This window comes from Festucalex cinctus, chromosome 16 (assembly GCF_051991245.1).
Source record: "Festucalex cinctus isolate MCC-2025b chromosome 16, RoL_Fcin_1.0, whole genome shotgun sequence".
NCBI lineage: Eukaryota > Metazoa > Chordata > Actinopteri > Syngnathiformes > Syngnathidae > Festucalex > Festucalex cinctus.
This window is the reverse complement of record NC_135426.1, coordinates 17,349,680-17,367,329: the sequence shown is the minus strand read 5'-3', so window position 1 is coordinate 17,367,329 and position 17,650 is coordinate 17,349,680. Positions and strand designations below refer to the sequence as shown.

Sequence of the window (17,650 nt, the reverse complement as noted above, 5' to 3'; positions counted from 1 at the left end):
GGCGAGCAACCGTGTTTTCCACCCTCCCCGTAATGTACGTGTCACTTCGGATATTATTCAACATAAACACGCTTCTATTTATTTTCTCGACTTTTTGTGACCGCACACGCGTATAAAGAATCATGACGGAGCCCAGCAAACAAGACATTTGTGCCATTTTCAAGCGACTTCGCTCCGTTCCCACGAATAAGGTGAGACTTTTCCTTCCCTCGTAACAAGGAAGTAAGACAACGTCTGACACGTCGCACTTGTAGAGCCGTCACAGCTAGCATAAAAGTTAGCAATACGAAGTCCAAAGAACGAGATAGCGATTGTGTTTGTTCGATAAATTTTCTCAGAATTTGCACTTAGAACGAATTCAGAAAGAGTAACTAGTTGGCAGCTAATTGCTAGATGGTTGAGGTTGACAGTCGAATGACAGTCGAGCTTGGTAGCTCGAACATGTTGACAGTTTGCTTAATTAATGTTTTTGAATTTGTCTCGCAAGTACTATTCCTCCCAAACACAATAGGGGGAAAAAAACACAATTAGTATTTCTTCTTGTGTTTAATGGTAGGTTCAATTGTGGGTGTGAACTAGTTTGAAACAAGTAGTTTGAACAACAGCTGTCACCTTTAGCTTACCTTAGCAGTTACCTTAACCGCCTCTTAACTTAGGTTGGTGTCGACCGTAAACTGTATAAATATCAGTGGAATTCAATAAGAAGTAATTGTTTCGTTTTTTTCGTTCCCAGGCATGTTTTGACTGCGCAGCTAAAAATCCCAGTTGGGCCAGCATCACCTACGGCGTGTTCCTATGTATAGACTGTTCGGGAACACACAGGTCTCTCGGGGTGCACTTGTCCTTTATCAGGTAAGTACGATTTTGTGCGCTTCACAGCGTGGAACAAAAGTCGGTGGTATGCACTTGAAAATGGTTGCAGAGCACACTGTCCAGCCTGTTTTCCAAGTCTCCCTATTCCAAAACAGCTGAGGATTGTTATCAGGCTTCTGCAAATCTTGCTGATGAGCTGTCATTGGAATCAGCCGCGTTGGAATAGGGAGACATGGAAAACAGGCTGGATAGTGTGCCCCCAGGACCAGGCTTGAGAAACACTGGCCTATCCTATACAGTCCTACGAAGTACAACAGAGCAAAAATAAATACATTAATAATGCACTCATAATATAATTCCTAAGTGTTTTACATTTTTATCAGTGGCACTATAAGCATTAAATATTTTAAATTTTAAATTGTTCTCAAATCCCCATAGAGAAGTACACAACCTCAACGCATCATCAAGTCCATTACACAATTTTACACCCAAAATGGAAACATATATATGTTTTATCTTGGCACTCACTTTACATTTTTAAAACAAATAAACCCCTTAAATTATAGTTTCCTTCTGTTAATTTAAAGAAAATCTGAATACAAAAAGAAAAACACCAGATCCTAATTGATTAGTTGATTATCTGGAGCCAGTTTTATTAATTATCTAATCACTTTTTTCTGTAATTTAATAATTGGGCTTTACATACGTTTTACTATACCTCAGTACATTATGACGTGAGGTAACACAAGAGAAGAGTACAATAGATGAAGACCTTTCTTATTTAGGAAATCACTTTCAATACAGTTTATGATCAAGAATCACTCCCAAAAACGTTGTTTCTGTCACTTGTGCAATTTCACTATCATTTAAATGAAGTTTGAGATCACAGTTGAGATTCATACCATCAAAATTAGTTCACGTTTTTTTTCCCCCATTTAATTAAGCCATTTATTAAACATGATGAATTCCCTTTGTACAATTTTTATTAGTTTCATGTTATCTGCTGACCAAAATAAATTTGTATCATCAGTGAAAATGACACATTTTAATATATTTGGAACAGTACAAATATGATTTAAATAAATTATAAATAACTTGGGTACCAATAACGAACCCTGTGGAATACCACAGGTTACTCTTCTCATGTGTGATTCATTATTATTTATTTTTACATTTTCGAAACCTATTAGTTAAATAACTGTTTAACCATTTAAGTTCAACACCTCTCATCCAAACTGTTGATTGTTCATCATAGGCAAGAAAGCATTGCTGGCCCTCCTGCTGTCAATCATTTCCCATCTTTTGTGCCAACAGATCCACAGAGCTGGATTTTAACTGGTCATGGTACCAGCTACGATGCATGCAAGTGGGGGGCAACGCCAACGCGGTGAGCAGAGGCGCACGCTAACACGAGAACGGCTGCGTACTGACCTCACTTCCTGTCTAGGTGTCATTCTTCAACCAACACGGCAGCACGGCAAGCGCCGCCAACGTCAAATACAACAGCCGGGCCGCTCAGCTGTACAGAGAGAAGATCAAGACGCAAGCCATGAGCGCCACCAAAACCCACGGCACAGAGGTGACAGTAATACAGCTGTCAGTCAGTTTATCCATCCATCCATTGATTTAGTAATTGATTCATTCACAAATGTTGTTTTCACAGCTTTGGCTGGATAGTCAGGGTTCTGCGCCGTGCACGTCACCAGATGACAAGCATGCTGATTTCTTCAGTCTCCATTCACAGGTAACACTTCCCGACACACTTTTGCAACATTTACAGTTAATATAGCACACTCTATGGTTATGTGTTGGGTGAACAGGAAGTTCTGGAAAATATGGCCAAAATGAGCCTCAGCTGTGTCACATCGGAGACACAAGGCAAAGAGGAAGACGGTACTGAGGATTCTGTCTCATGATGGATGTGAATATTTGTGTATATTTGCGTCTCATGACTTTGTGTTAACTGTCATGCAATGCAGACGACGGCCCCAGTGTGGACATGCTGAGTGCTTCTCCAAAGGCCAATCCAGGTTTGTTTTTGTTTTTGTTTTTCTCCCCAAAACAGCCAACAGTATACTCTCATTCGCTGGCTCCCACATCACTCACTTGCACCTCACATGCACATTTTGTTGTTCAATAATGGCAAATCAGTTTTAATCAAATTCTGTTTTACTGGATTTTCACTGAATTTGCAAGGACCATAAAATATTGTGTTCTATTGCTATAAAAACATGGAACCTACCAAAAGAAATATTAGAGTCCTTCTTCACTCAGGAAAAAAAGGTATATTTGTATCTGTTTCCATTTTCAGCAATTAGCATTAGAATGTAGCTATGTTTCATCAATATTCACATTCCTGGTGAAAATACTGTCAAAAAGAGCTTGTTGCAACATGGCCCTGGCTGATTTCTTATACTCTGCTGCCACCTGCTGCCCGTTTTTTGTAATAACTACCTTTGCTTTAAGCCACCTCTGCATGTCAGCAGCTAGATCTTGCATGAAACACAAATATGTTTTTGTGAGTGAGGGACAAAATATATAAATAAACAGTTACATGTTTTGAATGAGTTCATTGATCGGTAGAATAATTAACTCTCAAAATATTTGCTAGCTGCAGCCGTACTTCACTGCATTATACAATTCTTCCAGAACCCTTGTCTCTTCTCAAGAAGAAGCCAGGCGCCACCAAGAAAACAGTACGTCCAAATACATCATACGTGTCTTGCTGTCTTATTAGCGGACTTTTGTAACATGTCTTTGTGTGTTCCGTATTCCCAGATGGCCGTCAAGAAAGGTGGCCTGGGCGCTCAGAAGGTGAGCAGCAAAAGCTTCAACGAGCTGGAGAAGAAAGCACAAGCTGCAGACAAGCTTCGGGAGAAGGAAGAGAACGTGTCCGGTGACCAGAACAACGCAAAAACTGTCACGTCCATGTGAGGATGCTCTTAAATTGTGTCCCTAATGGTGTGTCTAGGTACTGAACCGCACCAGTTCCCTATGCACATTCGCCAAACCCTTCTTTCCTGAAAATAAAATATTTTTCTTTTCTCAATCAACTTTACATAGAGCACTTAAAAAAAAAAAAAAACACCACTGTTTTCTTAAGATGGAACCCAGGTGCAGCAGATACAATGAAAACAGCACAGGGCCTAGAATTGAACCCTGTGGAACACCATATGTTCCGTTATACATGTGAATTCATATTTCACATATTACTTTCTTTTTTTGCTCAACATAGTTAACATAAAAAGGGATTACAAGTTTCAACAGTCACAAGTCGACTGCTGAGTGCACCAATTCCAAAGCAATGTAGCATGATCACCTGCAGCCAATGATGGCCAAGCAGGGCGTGTCATCATGAATCACATAAGTCGGGTGTGTTTCTTGACCTCCGCCGAACCCCTGAGACGGACTCACCTATCCTGTGTTGTGCTCTCAGTGCACCGTCCATGCGTTTGGCCTACCAAGACCTGGAGGAGCAGAGGAAAAAGGACGAGCAGAAGTTGAAGAACCTGGACGGGAAGAAGCGGGAGCAAGCGGAGAGACTGGGAATGGGGCTCGGCGTCAGGAGGTGCGCTAGAGCATGATGTCGATTGCGGTTCTTGCACGTATTCATGTCTAAAACACATCCAAACTGTCAATCTTCAGGCAAATGAATGCTGCTAGCCTCCCGCAGAAAGAGGATGAAAATTCATTTTTGATTTTAATGTGCAAAAGTAACCAATGACTTTTCATATTGATTTGTGGAAAAATATGAAGTTGCTTGGAAATACTGTCTCATTCATATCCATTTTTTTTTTTTTTCTCGCACCGTAGTGGAGTGTCTCACTCGGTGGCGTCCGACATGCACATCATCCAGCAGGAGCGTCCCATGGCGGCCAGGACCAGTAAACTGCCGCGTTATGTCGAAGACAACGACGACGGCGATGATGATGACGAGGGAAACTTCAGCTCAGGGTATGATACTATCACAAGTGTTAATGTTTCATATTTTCTATGCCAACTTTTTTTTTTCTTCAGGATCCTGTCCCGTTACGACCCAAAAAATTCTTCAGACCTTTTTTCCTCCAGATGGAGCAAGAAATCCGAACCTGACTTCTTTTTGACGTCCGCCATCACCTCACTAGATGAAAAGTGAGGACTTTCTCACTCACTTTCCATCCGTCATGATGGTTAAAACACTTGGTGGTCTGCTTTTAGGCCCGCCGCTCACAGGAAAGCAGACCCGGCGCCTGTCGTAGACACGGGCGAAGCTCGCAAGAAGTTTGGCCAGGACGTCAAAGCCATCTCCTCAGACATGTACTTTGGAAAGCAAAACAGCACGGAGGTACAAATATTGTATGCAGGATTTTTATTTTTTATTTTTACAATCTTTATTAACTTTTTAAGTGTGTATTTTATCTTCGCATGTTTTAAAGGCAGGGTCTTCCGTTTTCACTCAGGAAAATGTACTATAAAAATACAGGATGTACACACATGAACTCCTTCTCAGTCTACGCCTCTGGGCTTCTGTTAATCTGTGGTGGTGATTTTTTTCTTCTACCCCCACCCCCCCAGCCTGTATTTTGCCATTTTGTGTTTATTTTGTCAATAGTGGGACGTTTCTGTGGACAGACAGTTGTTTACCCCTCCAGCCAGTCGCGTGGCGGGGGGGCGTGTCACTCACTCTAGGCAGACGAGACAGGGCCGGGCGGATTTGTCGGCTGCATGACGTCACTCCCGCCGCAACTTGACAGCACGCACGGTTTTGTTTTGTTTTTTGTTTTTCACTCACTCACTCACTCACTCACTCACTCACTCACTAATTCGCCCGGCCCCGTCTGACTACAGTTAGTGACGCCACGAAAATGTAGGGCACTCAAAATGACCCACAATGCATTCTGAAAAATAGTGAACATCGATGCTTATTCCACCGGGTTGACCTGTGATTATTTATTTATTTATTGATGTATTTATTTATTTTAATGCAGCACAGACAGGCCAAGCAATGTTGCGTAATCACCCCTGGGGTTCATTCGAACCCAGGTTAAGAACCACTGTGTTAAATTAAGGAATTATACGTTCAGGTCTAATATCCAGTTAAAGTGTAAAAATGGAGCTTGTTGTTGGCAGTACGAGGCCAGATCGCGCCTGGAGAGACTCGCTGGGAGTTCTGCTATAAGTTCAGCTGACTTGTTTGACGATCAGAAGAAGCAGGCTGGTAAGTATCTCGGACTCATTTGTAATTATATGTGAGCTGTAATCAAGACACTTGTGTGGATTTAGTCTTTTTTTTTTTTTTTTTTTTTTCTCTCTCCTGCAGCCAGCTCGTACCGCCTGACCAACGTGCTGCCAAACGCTCCCGACATCACGCAGCTGAAAATGGGGGTGCGCAATGTCGCCGGAAAACTCTCAGTCATGGCCAGTGGCGTCGTCAGCACCATCCAGGTCCCCACTCGTCGTCGTCATCATCATCATGTTTCCATTCCTGAGTGTCACGTTTACATTTTTGCTGTGTTTTTTTTTAGGATCACTACAACTCGTGAAGGGTGAATCCTCACATCATCATGGGAAGTATACACACAAGTGCAAACTGTCGTCTTTTTGTACTTTGGACACTTTGGACGCATCATTCACATCAATAGTTGAGGCTTTACAAAGACTGTAGTGTCATTTTTAGCTTTGTAAAGGCACAAGTTTGTGAATAAGTTCCAGTTTCATCATGTAAATACATTAGGAACGTACGTAGCCAATGTTATGAAGGTTATTATTATAAAAAAAAAAGAAGTGCTCTTTCTATGCCCAAAGTGCTCTTAAGTATGATGGGTGTCGTCTCAAGCTCGTTCTAAAAGCTCTTTATGAATTATTAACACATCAGTATACAAGAATATTTGTGCTGTTTCTTGGTTGGAGCCTGTGCACCTTTTTTTTTTTTCTTTTTTTTTTCTTTTTTTTTTTTTAAGCTTAATTTAGAATAAACACCAAATACAAAGAAATCAGATGGATATAAGGGGTAAATGTTTACAAAAAAAATGCACACAAAGAAATTTGAAAGCTATTAAGTGCTCTTTGTGCTTGACTGGAACTGCTACAGCTTTGCGCTATTAAGTGGGATGTATTTTTTCCTTCTTATAATTAGACACTTTAAATCTCATTTTAGAGGGTTTGTTATTTGTTGATTTTGTTTGTGTTACGAGCCCATTTTGTCACTTTAAGGCAATGCAAATCTTTAATTTAGGCATTTATATAGGCAGACGGCGCCACTCTACTTTTAGTTTACATATTAGAGCTAGCTGTCCTATTTTCTTGAACCACTAGATCTCAGTGTACTGTAAAAGTGTTAATGCTGGGAATTCTACATTGTTTGTTTACGTCATTCCAAAATGTCTTCATCCAAAGTTATAATCGATTATTCTGTTTACTGTGGAGAGATGGTTACTTTTTTTTTCCATTTGCATTTGGCCAAAATTGGCAGCTTTTGCTTGAATGTACTTTAAAGTTGTGGTAAAGTGAAGTTAATGAGAAGTGTATAAGATTTATAATATGGGAATAGCTGACATTATGAACTGCTGTTTACTAAGTAAATATAATGAATATAAAAGACTTTGTACAAGCTGGCAATCAATCACATTGTTGATATAAAATGTTTTTCCGGAACATTTAAAATAAAAGAATGCTTGCAATTAAACTCAAACTGTTATTTTTATTTTACATAAATGTATTTATTTTTCCCAGTAATTGCCTGTGAATAGCCTATTTATTCGCTTTCGAGTTTCTTGTGTCAACATGTGAGCGAACGCTGGCAACCGCTTACGTGGCTGCCTGAGGCGTTCATTTGTCTTCCATGAGAATGGGAATAAGTAAGATTCAGGAAAAAAAAATCCACGATTACGCTGATATTTTCTTTAGAAACTGTACCCAAACTTGAAGTCGTGAACTGAGTGAGTTGTCAACATTAAAGTACATGTATTAAGCAATAACTCGAAAAGTTTTATATTGCTGAAATGTTTTACCATGGAATTTACGAGAGGTACCTGAAGGCAACTTTTTTATGCACAACCGGGTGAAAGGAAATGGAGTACAGGGGAGAGTTGTAATCCCACTTCCAGGCTTTATTTGTATATTATGAACGTGTCGAGGACTTTAGAGTCTTCTTTTAAAGAAAACTGGTGAGTTTTCGCCCCCTCTCCTGTTGAAGTTTATTTTACAGTGCGTAAAAATGCCTGGTGAGGTGAAACAAAGAAAGAAAAAGCAAAGTGATGAAGTCGCTCCAGATTTTGCAACCAAACAAGACGAAGACACAAAAGTGAAGCGTGAACATGTCAGCACGCCTCCAAAAACGTCGAGCTTGGACCTTAAATTAATCATGTGTGTACTTTCGCTTGCGGTATGTGCTGCACTCAGCTGGTAAGTTCAAACCACACGTGCATTATTTTTTTTTAAAGTTCATTTAATGTTTTGTCATCTGATTTATTTTTTCCCCCCTCAGGGTGGTGCAGCAGCAAAATGCGAAGTTCTCCCAAATGGAGGAAAAATTCGCACTTTTGTATGGAAAGACCTCAAGTTTGTCTTTAATGGAGGAGCAAGTAGAGAGGGTTACCAAAAAAGTAAGTTTGTTTTTACTCCAAAAATGTGCAACTTGACACTTAGGAGCCATGTTAGAGCGACAGTAATACATTTCATAATGCATATATTTGTGGAGACTTGGGTCAATTTGTATTTGACAATTTTATAAGAAGATAATACAGAATTTCACAAGTTAATTAATGTTTAAGATTAGATAGTTATTAATATGAAAATAAAAATGCACTGAGCTGTCACCATCTTACAAATGCAATTATGCCATCTTGTGGCAATAAAAATGACCTCAACAAGAAATTAATTTCACGCTCGCTTTTTACAGCACAGTATTTATTATTATTTTTTTTAACCCAATGTTGTGAATTATTATGAAATTACTTTAACACTTTAAAAAAAATATTGTCCATTTTATTGTACATTTAGAACAGATATAAAACTTGTGATTAATCGTGAGTTAAAGTCATAGGATTAATTACGATTAGAATTTGTAATTGCCTGACACCCCTAATATATATATTTTAACATTTAGTGAGGGTACCAAAATAAACCATGGTCACATTTTTGGCATCACATTTTGTCATATTTCCGTTACGCTGAAAGACTATTCTATCCAGCTACCAATCAAGAGACGGCAGTGTGTCTAGCTCCACCCTCGAGACAACCATACCCCCACCCTGCCATTTTGGTACCCTCCCACCCAATTTGACGGATTCCTGGGTTAAGCTCTCACTGAGAAACAGCCCTCCTGTTTTTTGTTGCGGCTGCAGCTCGCCGCCTCCGAGTACGACCTCCAGGCGGTGCTGTCTGCCGTCTCCTCGGCAAGCGGACTCCGGCGGGATGTTTCGGCACTGCGCGTCGCCGTGGCGACCCTGCAAGCGGAGGACAGCACGGCGTCGGGCGACCTGCAAGCGGTCAACGCCCGCTTCCTCAACGTGACAGAGACGTGGCAGGAGCGCCTCGCCGCCGCCGCCTCCGAGCTGGCCTCCCTTAAGGCGGAGTCCCGGGAGGCCCACGCTGGCGCCACGGAGCGGGTGAACGAGGTCGAACGGAGGGCCCGGTCGCTGGCGGAGAAGCTGGAGGAGCTGGAGGACAGTACCAGGAGAAACGCCCGAGCTATAGAGCGCGCCGAGGAGGATGACGCCAAGCGGGCTCAGGCGCAGCTGGACTGGAACACGCAACAGATCCACAAAATGGAGGAGAACATCAACAGGCTGGCGCGCCAGGAGGCAGAGCTCGGCGCCCAGCTGCAGGAGCACCTGCCGCGGGCCAAGGAGTGCGAGGAGCAGCTCCCCCACGTGGAGGAAGCGCTGCGCTCCATCGTGAAGCTGGGCGCCGACCTGAGCGGCGCCGAAAGGCGCATGGAGGAGGTGACGCTGCAGGTGTTCTCGGCCGAAGACAACATGCTGAAGACGCTCAACCAGATCCTCGGCATGCGACAGGAAATGGACGCCCTGCAGGCCCGCGGCACCATCCTGAAGATGAAGAGCGAACTGGCAGTGGTGCGGGAGGCCGTGCGTGAACTCACCATGGTGCTCAGGGGGGGGCAGTCAAATGAGGAGGAAGAGGAGGAGCCGGATGAAGAGTGGGAGGAGCCAGCCGAAGCACCTCAAGATGATGTCACACAATGATGTCACTTTAGCCAGGGAATGGACGGTCTCCGGTTTCACAATGCCGGATTTGTTTTCTGAGTTCATTGTGAAGACACGTACGAGCTAAAACTATTTTTAGAACTATTAAGTTAAATTGCTCACCCATCAATTCATTTGTCAGCAGCGCGACAGTTGAGCAGGACTGGTCACCAATCATTTGCAGGTGTGCCTTTTTTATTTTTTAATTTACCAATAAATTCTAAAATAAGTTGGATTTTGAGTGTTTTTTTTTTTATTTTTTTTATTTTATTTTTTTAAATACACTTAGACACAATGAAAATGTGTAATTATTGGAGCAGGTATCAAGTAGTTTGAGATTACAGCGGTAATAGCGCGACCTAGTGGTCATGTTGGTGAGTTGCAGCAACAGCAAAAATAAAAAAAAAATGGATTTGGGACCATTTTTAATTTATAAAAATAGAATTAATTTAAAAGTGTAATTAAGTCTACTAGATTTAATTGTAACATTTATCAATGTGCCTCCAATTTAAAGGAAAATTTATGAAAGAATAAAAATTGAAATAAAAATAATTTTCAACTGAAAAAAATAGCAAAAAGCATCTTAATTAAACTTTTAATTTTGTCGTAACTAAAGTTTTAATTAAATTGCTTTTTTTTTTAAATCAACATGGGCCGAATCTCAAACAAAAAAAAGATACATTAAGCTATGAAAGAAAAATTGATTTCAAATTAAATGATAAAAATGTTTCTGAATTAATAATTAATTTAAAAGGACACTCGACTCATTAAACAAATTTCAGCAGTGAAAACTTAATATTTTGTCCAGAATAAATTTGATAACTATTATTTTTCATGTACAATTAATACCTTTCAAAAGTATATTTTTTTCAACTTACTGTCCACTGATAAATCCAATAAACAGGTGAGCCGTGATTGATCGTTACTTCCTCAGCACATGTGATGTCATCATCAGTCGACAGCAAGTAGAAAAAAAAAACTTTTTAAAGGTATTAATTCTACATGAAAAATAAAGAAGTTATCACATGAATTAAAGACAAAATATTAACTTTTTCTGCTGAAAATGACGCAATGAGTCAAGTATCACTTTAGCAGACTATTTTTTTTTGTAATTGATGTTTGTCCTATATATTTTTAAAATGAGTTAACAAAAAAATGATGAGCAATAAAACACTGATTTAAAAATTAAATCACACTTGTAAAAACTTTAGATCTTAATTATCAACAAAGAGTTGAACAAACCTACTTAATCATGCTATACAGTTCCTCTATTTTCTTATCTGACGATGTTTTGTTTTGCAGTGCGAGAGCGCGCGTCAGACATTGGACGACGTGGGCGCTCGCCAGCAGGCTGCCCGGGCCCAGCTGGAAAGCCTGGAGCGGGACGTGGGCCAGCTGAAGGAGTGGGCGTCCCGGCTGAGCGACGAACGGTCGGATCTGCGCTCCAGCGTGGACGCGCTGAAAGGCGCCGTGGACCAGATTGAGGCGCGCACCTCGGCCATCACGGTGGATTTTGCTAACAAGGTGTGTTTGATTTGTCATCCTGTGCTGCTTGTGTGTTGCACTTTACAGTAATAACCCCTGCCAATAGGTGGCGTCAGTGAGGACGGACGTTCGGCGTATGGACGGCCTGCGCTCGGAGCTGGACTCCCTCCTGACGCAGGTGTCGGAGCTGGAGGAGCAGGCGTCCCGGGCCGAGCGCGCCACGGCGGGGCGCATCGGCGACGTGCTGGCCGGCAGCATCGAGCGCGTCTCCAACCTGCGCGCGGCGTCCGAACGCAACGCGCAGGCCTTGGAGCAGCTCCGCCGACGCCTGCCTGAGCTGGACGCCGCCGACCGGAGCGTATCGGAGAGGCTGCTGGAGCTGGAGGGCGGCCGGGCTCGCCTCATCCGCACGGTGAGCTTCGCGGCGGACCTCAAACCCAAAGTGGGCGCCATCAAGAGGGACTTCGGGGCCCTGGAGCCTCGACTGGCCGACCTCACCTTCCGCGTGGGGAGCCTGGCCGAGGACCTCGGCAAGAGGGAGGAGGAGATCGCCGAGCTGAGGCGCATACTGGACGACCTCACGTCGGACCAAGAACAAGACGTGAGTACCACTACTGAACGGGCGGCGGTTTTATCCGAATCTGACACACAGGAGCCAACATGAACGCACAACTTCACTCGAGACAATAAAATGAACGACTTGAACTTTTCTGTTGTTGTTTTGTGATCTATGATAAGTTCATCTACATACTTCAGAATAGTGATAGACCGATATGGTTTTTTCAAGGCCGATACCGATACAGATTATTTGTAGTCAAGTCGGCCGATAACCGATATTTCAAGCCGATATTCATTTGCAGTAAAATGGGGAGGGGGGGGAATTCTTTCAAACTATATATAATTTCTCACTGAGTAACAAATTCATGTGAATGTAGCTCATTTGGGGTTTTTGTTAGGGTTCGTAAAAACGTTTCAAAAAGATTTTTGCGGTGAAAAATTGTGTGAATATGTTCCAAATGTGTTTACGACAAATAAAAACTGACTGCGAACATCTTACAAATCCTGATGAAAACCCCAAATTCGCTACGTTCGCAAGTATCCCCTGCTCAGTGAGCTTTATCGGCCTTCAGATTCAAAACATGGCCGATGCCGATATTTGTCAAAATGCCAAATATCGGCGCCGATAATCGGCCCCGGTCTATCCCTACGTTCAGAACTAAATAAGTGATGCCTTGAGTTACGAACTTACGAATGAACCAACTTGTAAATTTTTCCAGATTGTTATTCTGACAATTTTTTGCTTTCGTTTACCGTCAAAACAATACACACATAGTTACACGTTGTGTATTTAGACTTAGACTTGACTTTATTGATCCCTTTGGGATGGCTCCCTGTGGGAAATTTAAAACGACGACATAGCTTTTCCTTATTAATAAAGTTTGCTTGGCTTCATGCTAACAAACGAAACTGCCATACAGTACTCACCGGCATATATTCTTGATCCCCTGCAAAGATGGACTATTCTTGCTGTCTACATTATGTGCAGGTGCACACAAGGTAGTAGCACAATGTCGACTAAATTAAGGCAAAAAATGTTTTTGTTTTTTTTACATTTTATTTAATTATGTATTTACAATGCAAAGTCATATTTTAGAGTCATATTTTTCTTAAAATGCACATGACAATTTTTCTTTTCTTTTTTGGGAGGTTTTTAATGGAGTAATGTCATTTCTACAGAAGTGTGGAAATGCCAATGTGGAGGAAACATTTTGACTGGCAAATACGTTCCAACATACTTGTAGGTTAAATGATAAAAACGTAAGACATTTTTTTCCCCATAATGCCTCTTTGTATTGACTTGCGCAAGTTAAAAAAAAAAAAAAAAAAACTTCACTTTTTATTTTTTTATTATTTAAAAAAAATATATTTTTAAGCACATTGTTTATTAATAATATTTATGTTTTACGTCTGCAGTGCATGGTTTCTGTTAGGCATTTTTCCCCATAATGCATGTGCGAGTCAAAACCCTGTGGCATTATGGGATTTTTTTAAAAAAGATTTTAGCATTTAGTCTACAAGTACGTTTATGGCTTTTGTCTTGGCATTGTTTTAGTGTTTTATGGTGTTGATTTTGCTATTAATTTATTGTTTTAGCTGTCTGTTATTGTATGACAAATTTTTACTCATGTACCACACTTTGTATGCACCAACGGTTGTTTTAAAGTGCTTAATAAATTAAAGTTGAGTTGAATTGCCACCTCAAGTTTTGAGGACTAAAATTTTCCAGGAACCAAAGGTATTAGCTGCATTTGGTTAGCGTAGTAGCGTCATGTAATAAGTCATGTGAGCATTTTTTTTTTTAAATAAAGAAAACATATTTTTAGTAAAAACATTGATTTTTTTTAAATTGATTCGGTGGCAATTACGCTAGTAGGTAACAGTTTAATAAGAGGAAATTTAATTCCAAATGTACCTGTAATTTTTAGTTCTTGGTACTTGTGGTCCCGAGAACATGGAAATGGTCATTTATTAGTTTACATGAAAACGTGACATATTGTGGTCAACAAGAGTGTTTTTATTGGAAAATCATAAAAAAAAAAAAACAGTAAACAAAGGAGTGCTCAACAAGAGCTTATTGCTTTTCATTAAAAAAAAAAAAAAATTTGGCGCAGGCAGAAGTTATAAAAAAAAAAAAAAAAAAAAAAAAAAAAAGTAAATGTAACTAACAGTGCAGATCGAGTGTTGATTCACAGCTCAGCAGTCCAGCTCCTCCATCTTGTCTTGTCCTACCTGTGCAACTTCAAGTTACTAACAAAAAAAGTGTTTTGTTTTGTAATTTGTGATGCTACTCTTGCGCCTGGCTGCCGGCACCTTCGGACAACGCCGCCAGCGCCTGGTTGGCCTCCTCCAGAGCCGTCTGGATGGAGGCGATGGCCTGCTGCTGCTCCTCGAGCTTGGCGGCGTGCTCGCTGGTCCCCTCGGCGGCCAGCCTCTCCAGCTCCTCCACCCGCTGCGCCATGAGCACGTCCGTGTGGGCCAGCGAGTCCTGCGCCACCCCCATGACCGCCACGTTGGACCGCAGCTCCGCCAGGTGCGTGTTGAGGGCCTCCAGCTCCTTCCCGGCCAGGGCGCTCTCCTGTGTGTCGTACTGGGAGAGGAGCGACTCCACCTTGGCGCTGACGCCATCGGCGTTCTCCTCCGAGGCTTTGAGGCGGGCTTCCATGTCGTCGGCTCTTTTCTGCGACTGAGCGGCGACCTCGTTCAGCTTCCTCTCCACGTCGCGCACTCCCTCGGCCGCCTGCTCCAAGCCTCCCTCCAGGGAGCCGGTTCGGTCCCCGAGGACCTGGACTTCGGATTCGGCGGCGGACACGGACACCTTGAGGCTTCCCACCGTGTCCTGCACCACCGACCTGAAGGACTCCACGTCCGAGGAGAGAGACGCCACCTCCTGGCTACGCGTTCGGAGCTCCTCCCTCACCGAGTTGATCTGCTCCCGGATGGAATCGGCGGAGGTGTCGGCCTCCAGTTTCGCCGTCCTGACCTCGCCCAACAAGTCAGAGATGGCGGTCAGCTCCTGCTTGACCATGCCGGGGTCTTCGACGCCGCCCAGCCGGGCCCTGAGCTCGGCCAGCTGGCTTTGCGCCTCGCCCTGGGCGTCGGTGACCTCGGCCACGCTGGCGCGCACCGAGCTGGTCACCTGCTCCAGGCGCTGTTCCACCGTCGCCTCCAGGGAGGTGAAGTCACGCTCCCGGGCCTCCTTCACCTCGCTGATGCCCTCGGAGAGCTGCTTGACGACGTCGTTCTGGAGATTCTGGAGGGCCTCCTCCGCCCGCCGGGTCTCCTCCTCGCCCCGCGCCATCCGGGCCACGGCACCCTCCAGATCTGCACGGGTGGCGCCCAATGACGACTCCAGAGTCTGAACCGCGCCCTTCAGAGAGGCCACCTGGCGATGGATAGTATCAAAAATATTAAGGATGGCATTTTATGGTCTGCCACAGTATAGCGCCAACTAGTGGAGGACTTACTTGATGTCAGATTTTTATTTTATTTTTTGCCTTAAATATCGGTGGCTGCTATCCTGATTTCAGGATATCGACAGTAATCGTTCACTGATTTCTGTAGTCCTTAACTCATTCACTGCCATTGACGGATATACACGTCAATGGGAACGGAATTGACTTAACTCATTCACTGCCATTGACGGATATACACATCAATGGCAGTGAATGAGTTAATGAAAGAAGTGTTTAATCAAAATAAGACATTTGCAAATATCTGTTTTTACTTTGGAAAGCAATGACCAAACTGCTAACATAGTACAACAATCCCCCATTTTTCATTTTTATTTTTTTATCACTATGAACTATGAAGTTCAAAATAACCACCAATCACTGTAACAGTGATTACTATCAATCACTAATCAATAACAGCAATCAGGGGGGAAAAAATGCTTTTATAATACACTTTAATGCAAAATTAAAACAAATCAGATTAGTTGATTAATATTCGATAGTAACAGCACTACCGGCTGCCTCTATTAATACCCGATAGATTAAAATATCGAAACTAATTGTACTTGCCCAGCCCTGCTCAAAATAACAAAACTTCCTGGAACCTTTAGGGAGAGGTTGTACATAAAAAAAAGAAGGTAATTGGACAGGAAGTGATAACGAAAAAAATATCTTGTGTGACTTGCCATTCATGTAGTCTGTTCTGTGACCTTGGGGGTCACCCCACCCCCCCAACCCCACCCCTGACAGACACCTCCTCAGTACGAAAGTACACACAGTACAGGAGCTGCTCTGTCACTTTTAACGCCACAATGCAGAGAACAATAAAAACAAGTTGGGTGTAGTTACTGCCTGCCTAATGACACACGACATCTCAACGAACCTGTTGAACGACGCGCTCCATTTTGACGCTGATCTCGGCGCTCATTTGCGCGCTTTCGGCGTGTTTGGCGCTGGTCTGCCGGATCTCCTCCACCACCTTCTGCAAGTGAAAGGCGGCCAGGCCGGCGCCTCCGATCATCGCCGCGTAGAAGAGGGCAGAGAACAGGGTACCCAGACAGCTGCCGCCGCTCTTCTTCCCGGGTGAGCGAGCCGACCCCTGAGCGGCTGCGGAACGCGGCGACCCCTTAGCGGCTGAGGAACGCGGCGACCCCTGAGCGGCTGAGGAACGCGGCGACCCCTGAGCGGCTGCGGAGCCGCTTACCCCATTACTTTTCTGGGGCTTCTCTTCCTTGTGTACCGGTGCGGCCGCAGAAGCTGCGGCGGCTTTCTCGCCGGCGTTGCTCTTCTGTCGGTTCTTCGCCGTCATGATCTCTGGAGGAGGACTGTGTGAAAGAACGAGTGTTGCCGTGCTGTTCCTTTTTGCAGTCGTGGATGGATGGAGTTTTTTTTTTGCTTTTTTGTTTTTTTAACGGCGCTGCAGCAGCGTATCAGGAAACGAGTCGTGTCTTTCGGGTGGCTTTTGGGACGTCCCATGTTGGACGACTACAGCCAAAACTAGTGCAAAAGTGAAAATAAAATTACCAGGAATGACCAACTACTCCATTTTTTTTTTAAATTGACTGTTTTTGATAGTTTGGTATTTATGTATCATATTAGGCTTTTAAATAATACTATTATTATGTGGGGGCGTGGTTTCGAAGCAAAACACCTCCCCTCGTACGTGGCAACTGGCCTCCTGCCACAACCCATAATGCCAGCTCACAAGTTTCTTAGGAACAAAAGGTCCTTCTTTTACACACTAGCTAATTTGAAGTATTTCACCAATATATCATCGCAATTCTTACTGTTCATACAAGTTTTCGCTCAGAGAAAAATGTTTGTACATGTATTTGTTTTTAACTTGGGGAAAATGCCACAGAAGGCGCGTAAAGAAAATAATTTAAAAGTTAACAAAAACAAAAGTATAATAAAGTGAAAATAGCACTTTCAGCAAACAAAAGGTTTGTACAGTTCTCGCTTTGTCCACTAGAGTACGCCAAAGTACCGTGTACGTATATTCGACATTGCCAAAGTCGATTTGTCTTGAATCAAGTAAGATTTAAAACAAGAACTTTACGAAAAATGGAGCCTGTGAAGAGATAATGTATTATGACATTTAGCATGTTTATGGTTGCAAAAATTCCACATGAGTCGAATATTTAAGCTTCACGAGTG

At 42.8% G+C, this 17,650-nt stretch overlaps 3 protein-coding genes across 7 annotated transcripts; 2 read left to right on the top strand and 1 right to left on the bottom strand.

Annotated features, from left to right (window-relative positions):
* Positions 1–11: 11 nt before the first annotated feature.
* Positions 12–7,477, top strand: arfgap3 (ADP-ribosylation factor GTPase activating protein 3). Of its 4 annotated transcripts, none has more exons than XM_077500172.1 (16): positions 12–191; positions 734–852; positions 2,128–2,200; positions 2,261–2,392; positions 2,477–2,557; positions 2,634–2,706; positions 2,793–2,843; positions 3,463–3,509; positions 3,592–3,743; positions 4,250–4,381; positions 4,627–4,767; positions 4,882–4,944; positions 5,011–5,137; positions 5,923–6,010; positions 6,113–6,237; positions 6,318–7,477. In XM_077500172.1, the coding sequence occupies exons 1-16, from the start codon at positions 123–125 to the stop codon at positions 6,333–6,335; spliced, it is 1,491 nt and encodes a 496-aa protein (XP_077356298.1). In that variant the 5' UTR covers positions 12–122; the 3' UTR covers positions 6,336–7,477. The 4 variants fall into 4 exon arrangements, with proteins under 4 accessions (XP_077356298.1, XP_077356297.1, XP_077356296.1 ...); XM_077500171.1 differs by having other exon boundaries at positions 4,831–4,944; XM_077500170.1 differs by having other exon boundaries at positions 4,627–4,944.
* Positions 7,478–7,606: 129 nt separating this feature from the next.
* Positions 7,607–12,188, top strand: ikbip (IKBKB interacting protein). Of its 2 annotated transcripts, none has more exons than XM_077500175.1 (4): positions 7,607–8,196; positions 8,279–8,396; positions 11,301–11,522; positions 11,590–12,188. In XM_077500175.1, the coding sequence occupies exons 1-4, from the start codon at positions 8,009–8,011 to the stop codon at positions 12,145–12,147; spliced, it is 1,086 nt and encodes a 361-aa protein (XP_077356301.1). In that variant the 5' UTR covers positions 7,607–8,008; the 3' UTR covers positions 12,148–12,188. The 2 variants fall into 2 exon arrangements, with proteins under 2 accessions (XP_077356301.1, XP_077356300.1); XM_077500174.1 differs by lacking the exon at positions 11,590–12,188 and adding an exon at positions 9,138–10,182 and having other exon boundaries at positions 11,301–11,439.
* Positions 12,189–14,037: 1,849 nt separating this feature from the next.
* Positions 14,038–17,642, bottom strand: ckap4 (cytoskeleton associated protein 4). Its single transcript, XM_077499500.1, has 2 exons — positions 16,377–17,642; positions 14,038–15,426 (listed from the first exon to the last, which is right to left on the bottom strand). Exons 1-2 carry the CDS (start codon positions 16,800–16,802, stop codon positions 14,329–14,331), a joined length of 1,524 nt encoding a protein of 507 aa, XP_077355626.1. The 5' UTR covers positions 16,803–17,642; the 3' UTR covers positions 14,038–14,328.
* Positions 17,643–17,650: the final 8 nt, after the last annotated feature.

Coding starts and splice junctions, on each gene's coding strand:
- ckap4 (XM_077499500.1), bottom strand. CDS start 16,802: ATGACGGCGAAGAACCGACAGAAGAGCAACGCCGGCGAGAAAGCCGCC. Junction 15,427..16,376: donor TGGAGCGCGTCGTTCAACAG/GTTCGTTGAGAT, acceptor ATCCATCGCCAG/GTGGCCTCTCTGAAGGGCGC.
- ikbip (XM_077500174.1), top strand. CDS start 8,009: ATGCCTGGTGAGGTGAAACAAAGAAAGAAAAAGCAAAGTGATGAAGTC. Junction 8,197..8,278: donor GTATGTGCTGCACTCAGCTG/GTAAGTTCAAAC, acceptor TTCCCCCCTCAG/GGTGGTGCAGCAGCAAAATG. Junction 8,397..9,137: donor TAGAGAGGGTTACCAAAAAA/GTAAGTTTGTTT, acceptor TTGCGGCTGCAG/CTCGCCGCCTCCGAGTACGA.
- arfgap3 (XM_077500170.1), top strand. CDS start 123: ATGACGGAGCCCAGCAAACAAGACATTTGTGCCATTTTCAAGCGACTT. Junction 192..733: donor GCTCCGTTCCCACGAATAAG/GTGAGACTTTTC, acceptor TTTCGTTCCCAG/GCATGTTTTGACTGCGCAGC. Junction 5,138..5,922: donor GAAAGCAAAACAGCACGGAG/GTACAAATATTG, acceptor TGTTGTTGGCAG/TACGAGGCCAGATCGCGCCT.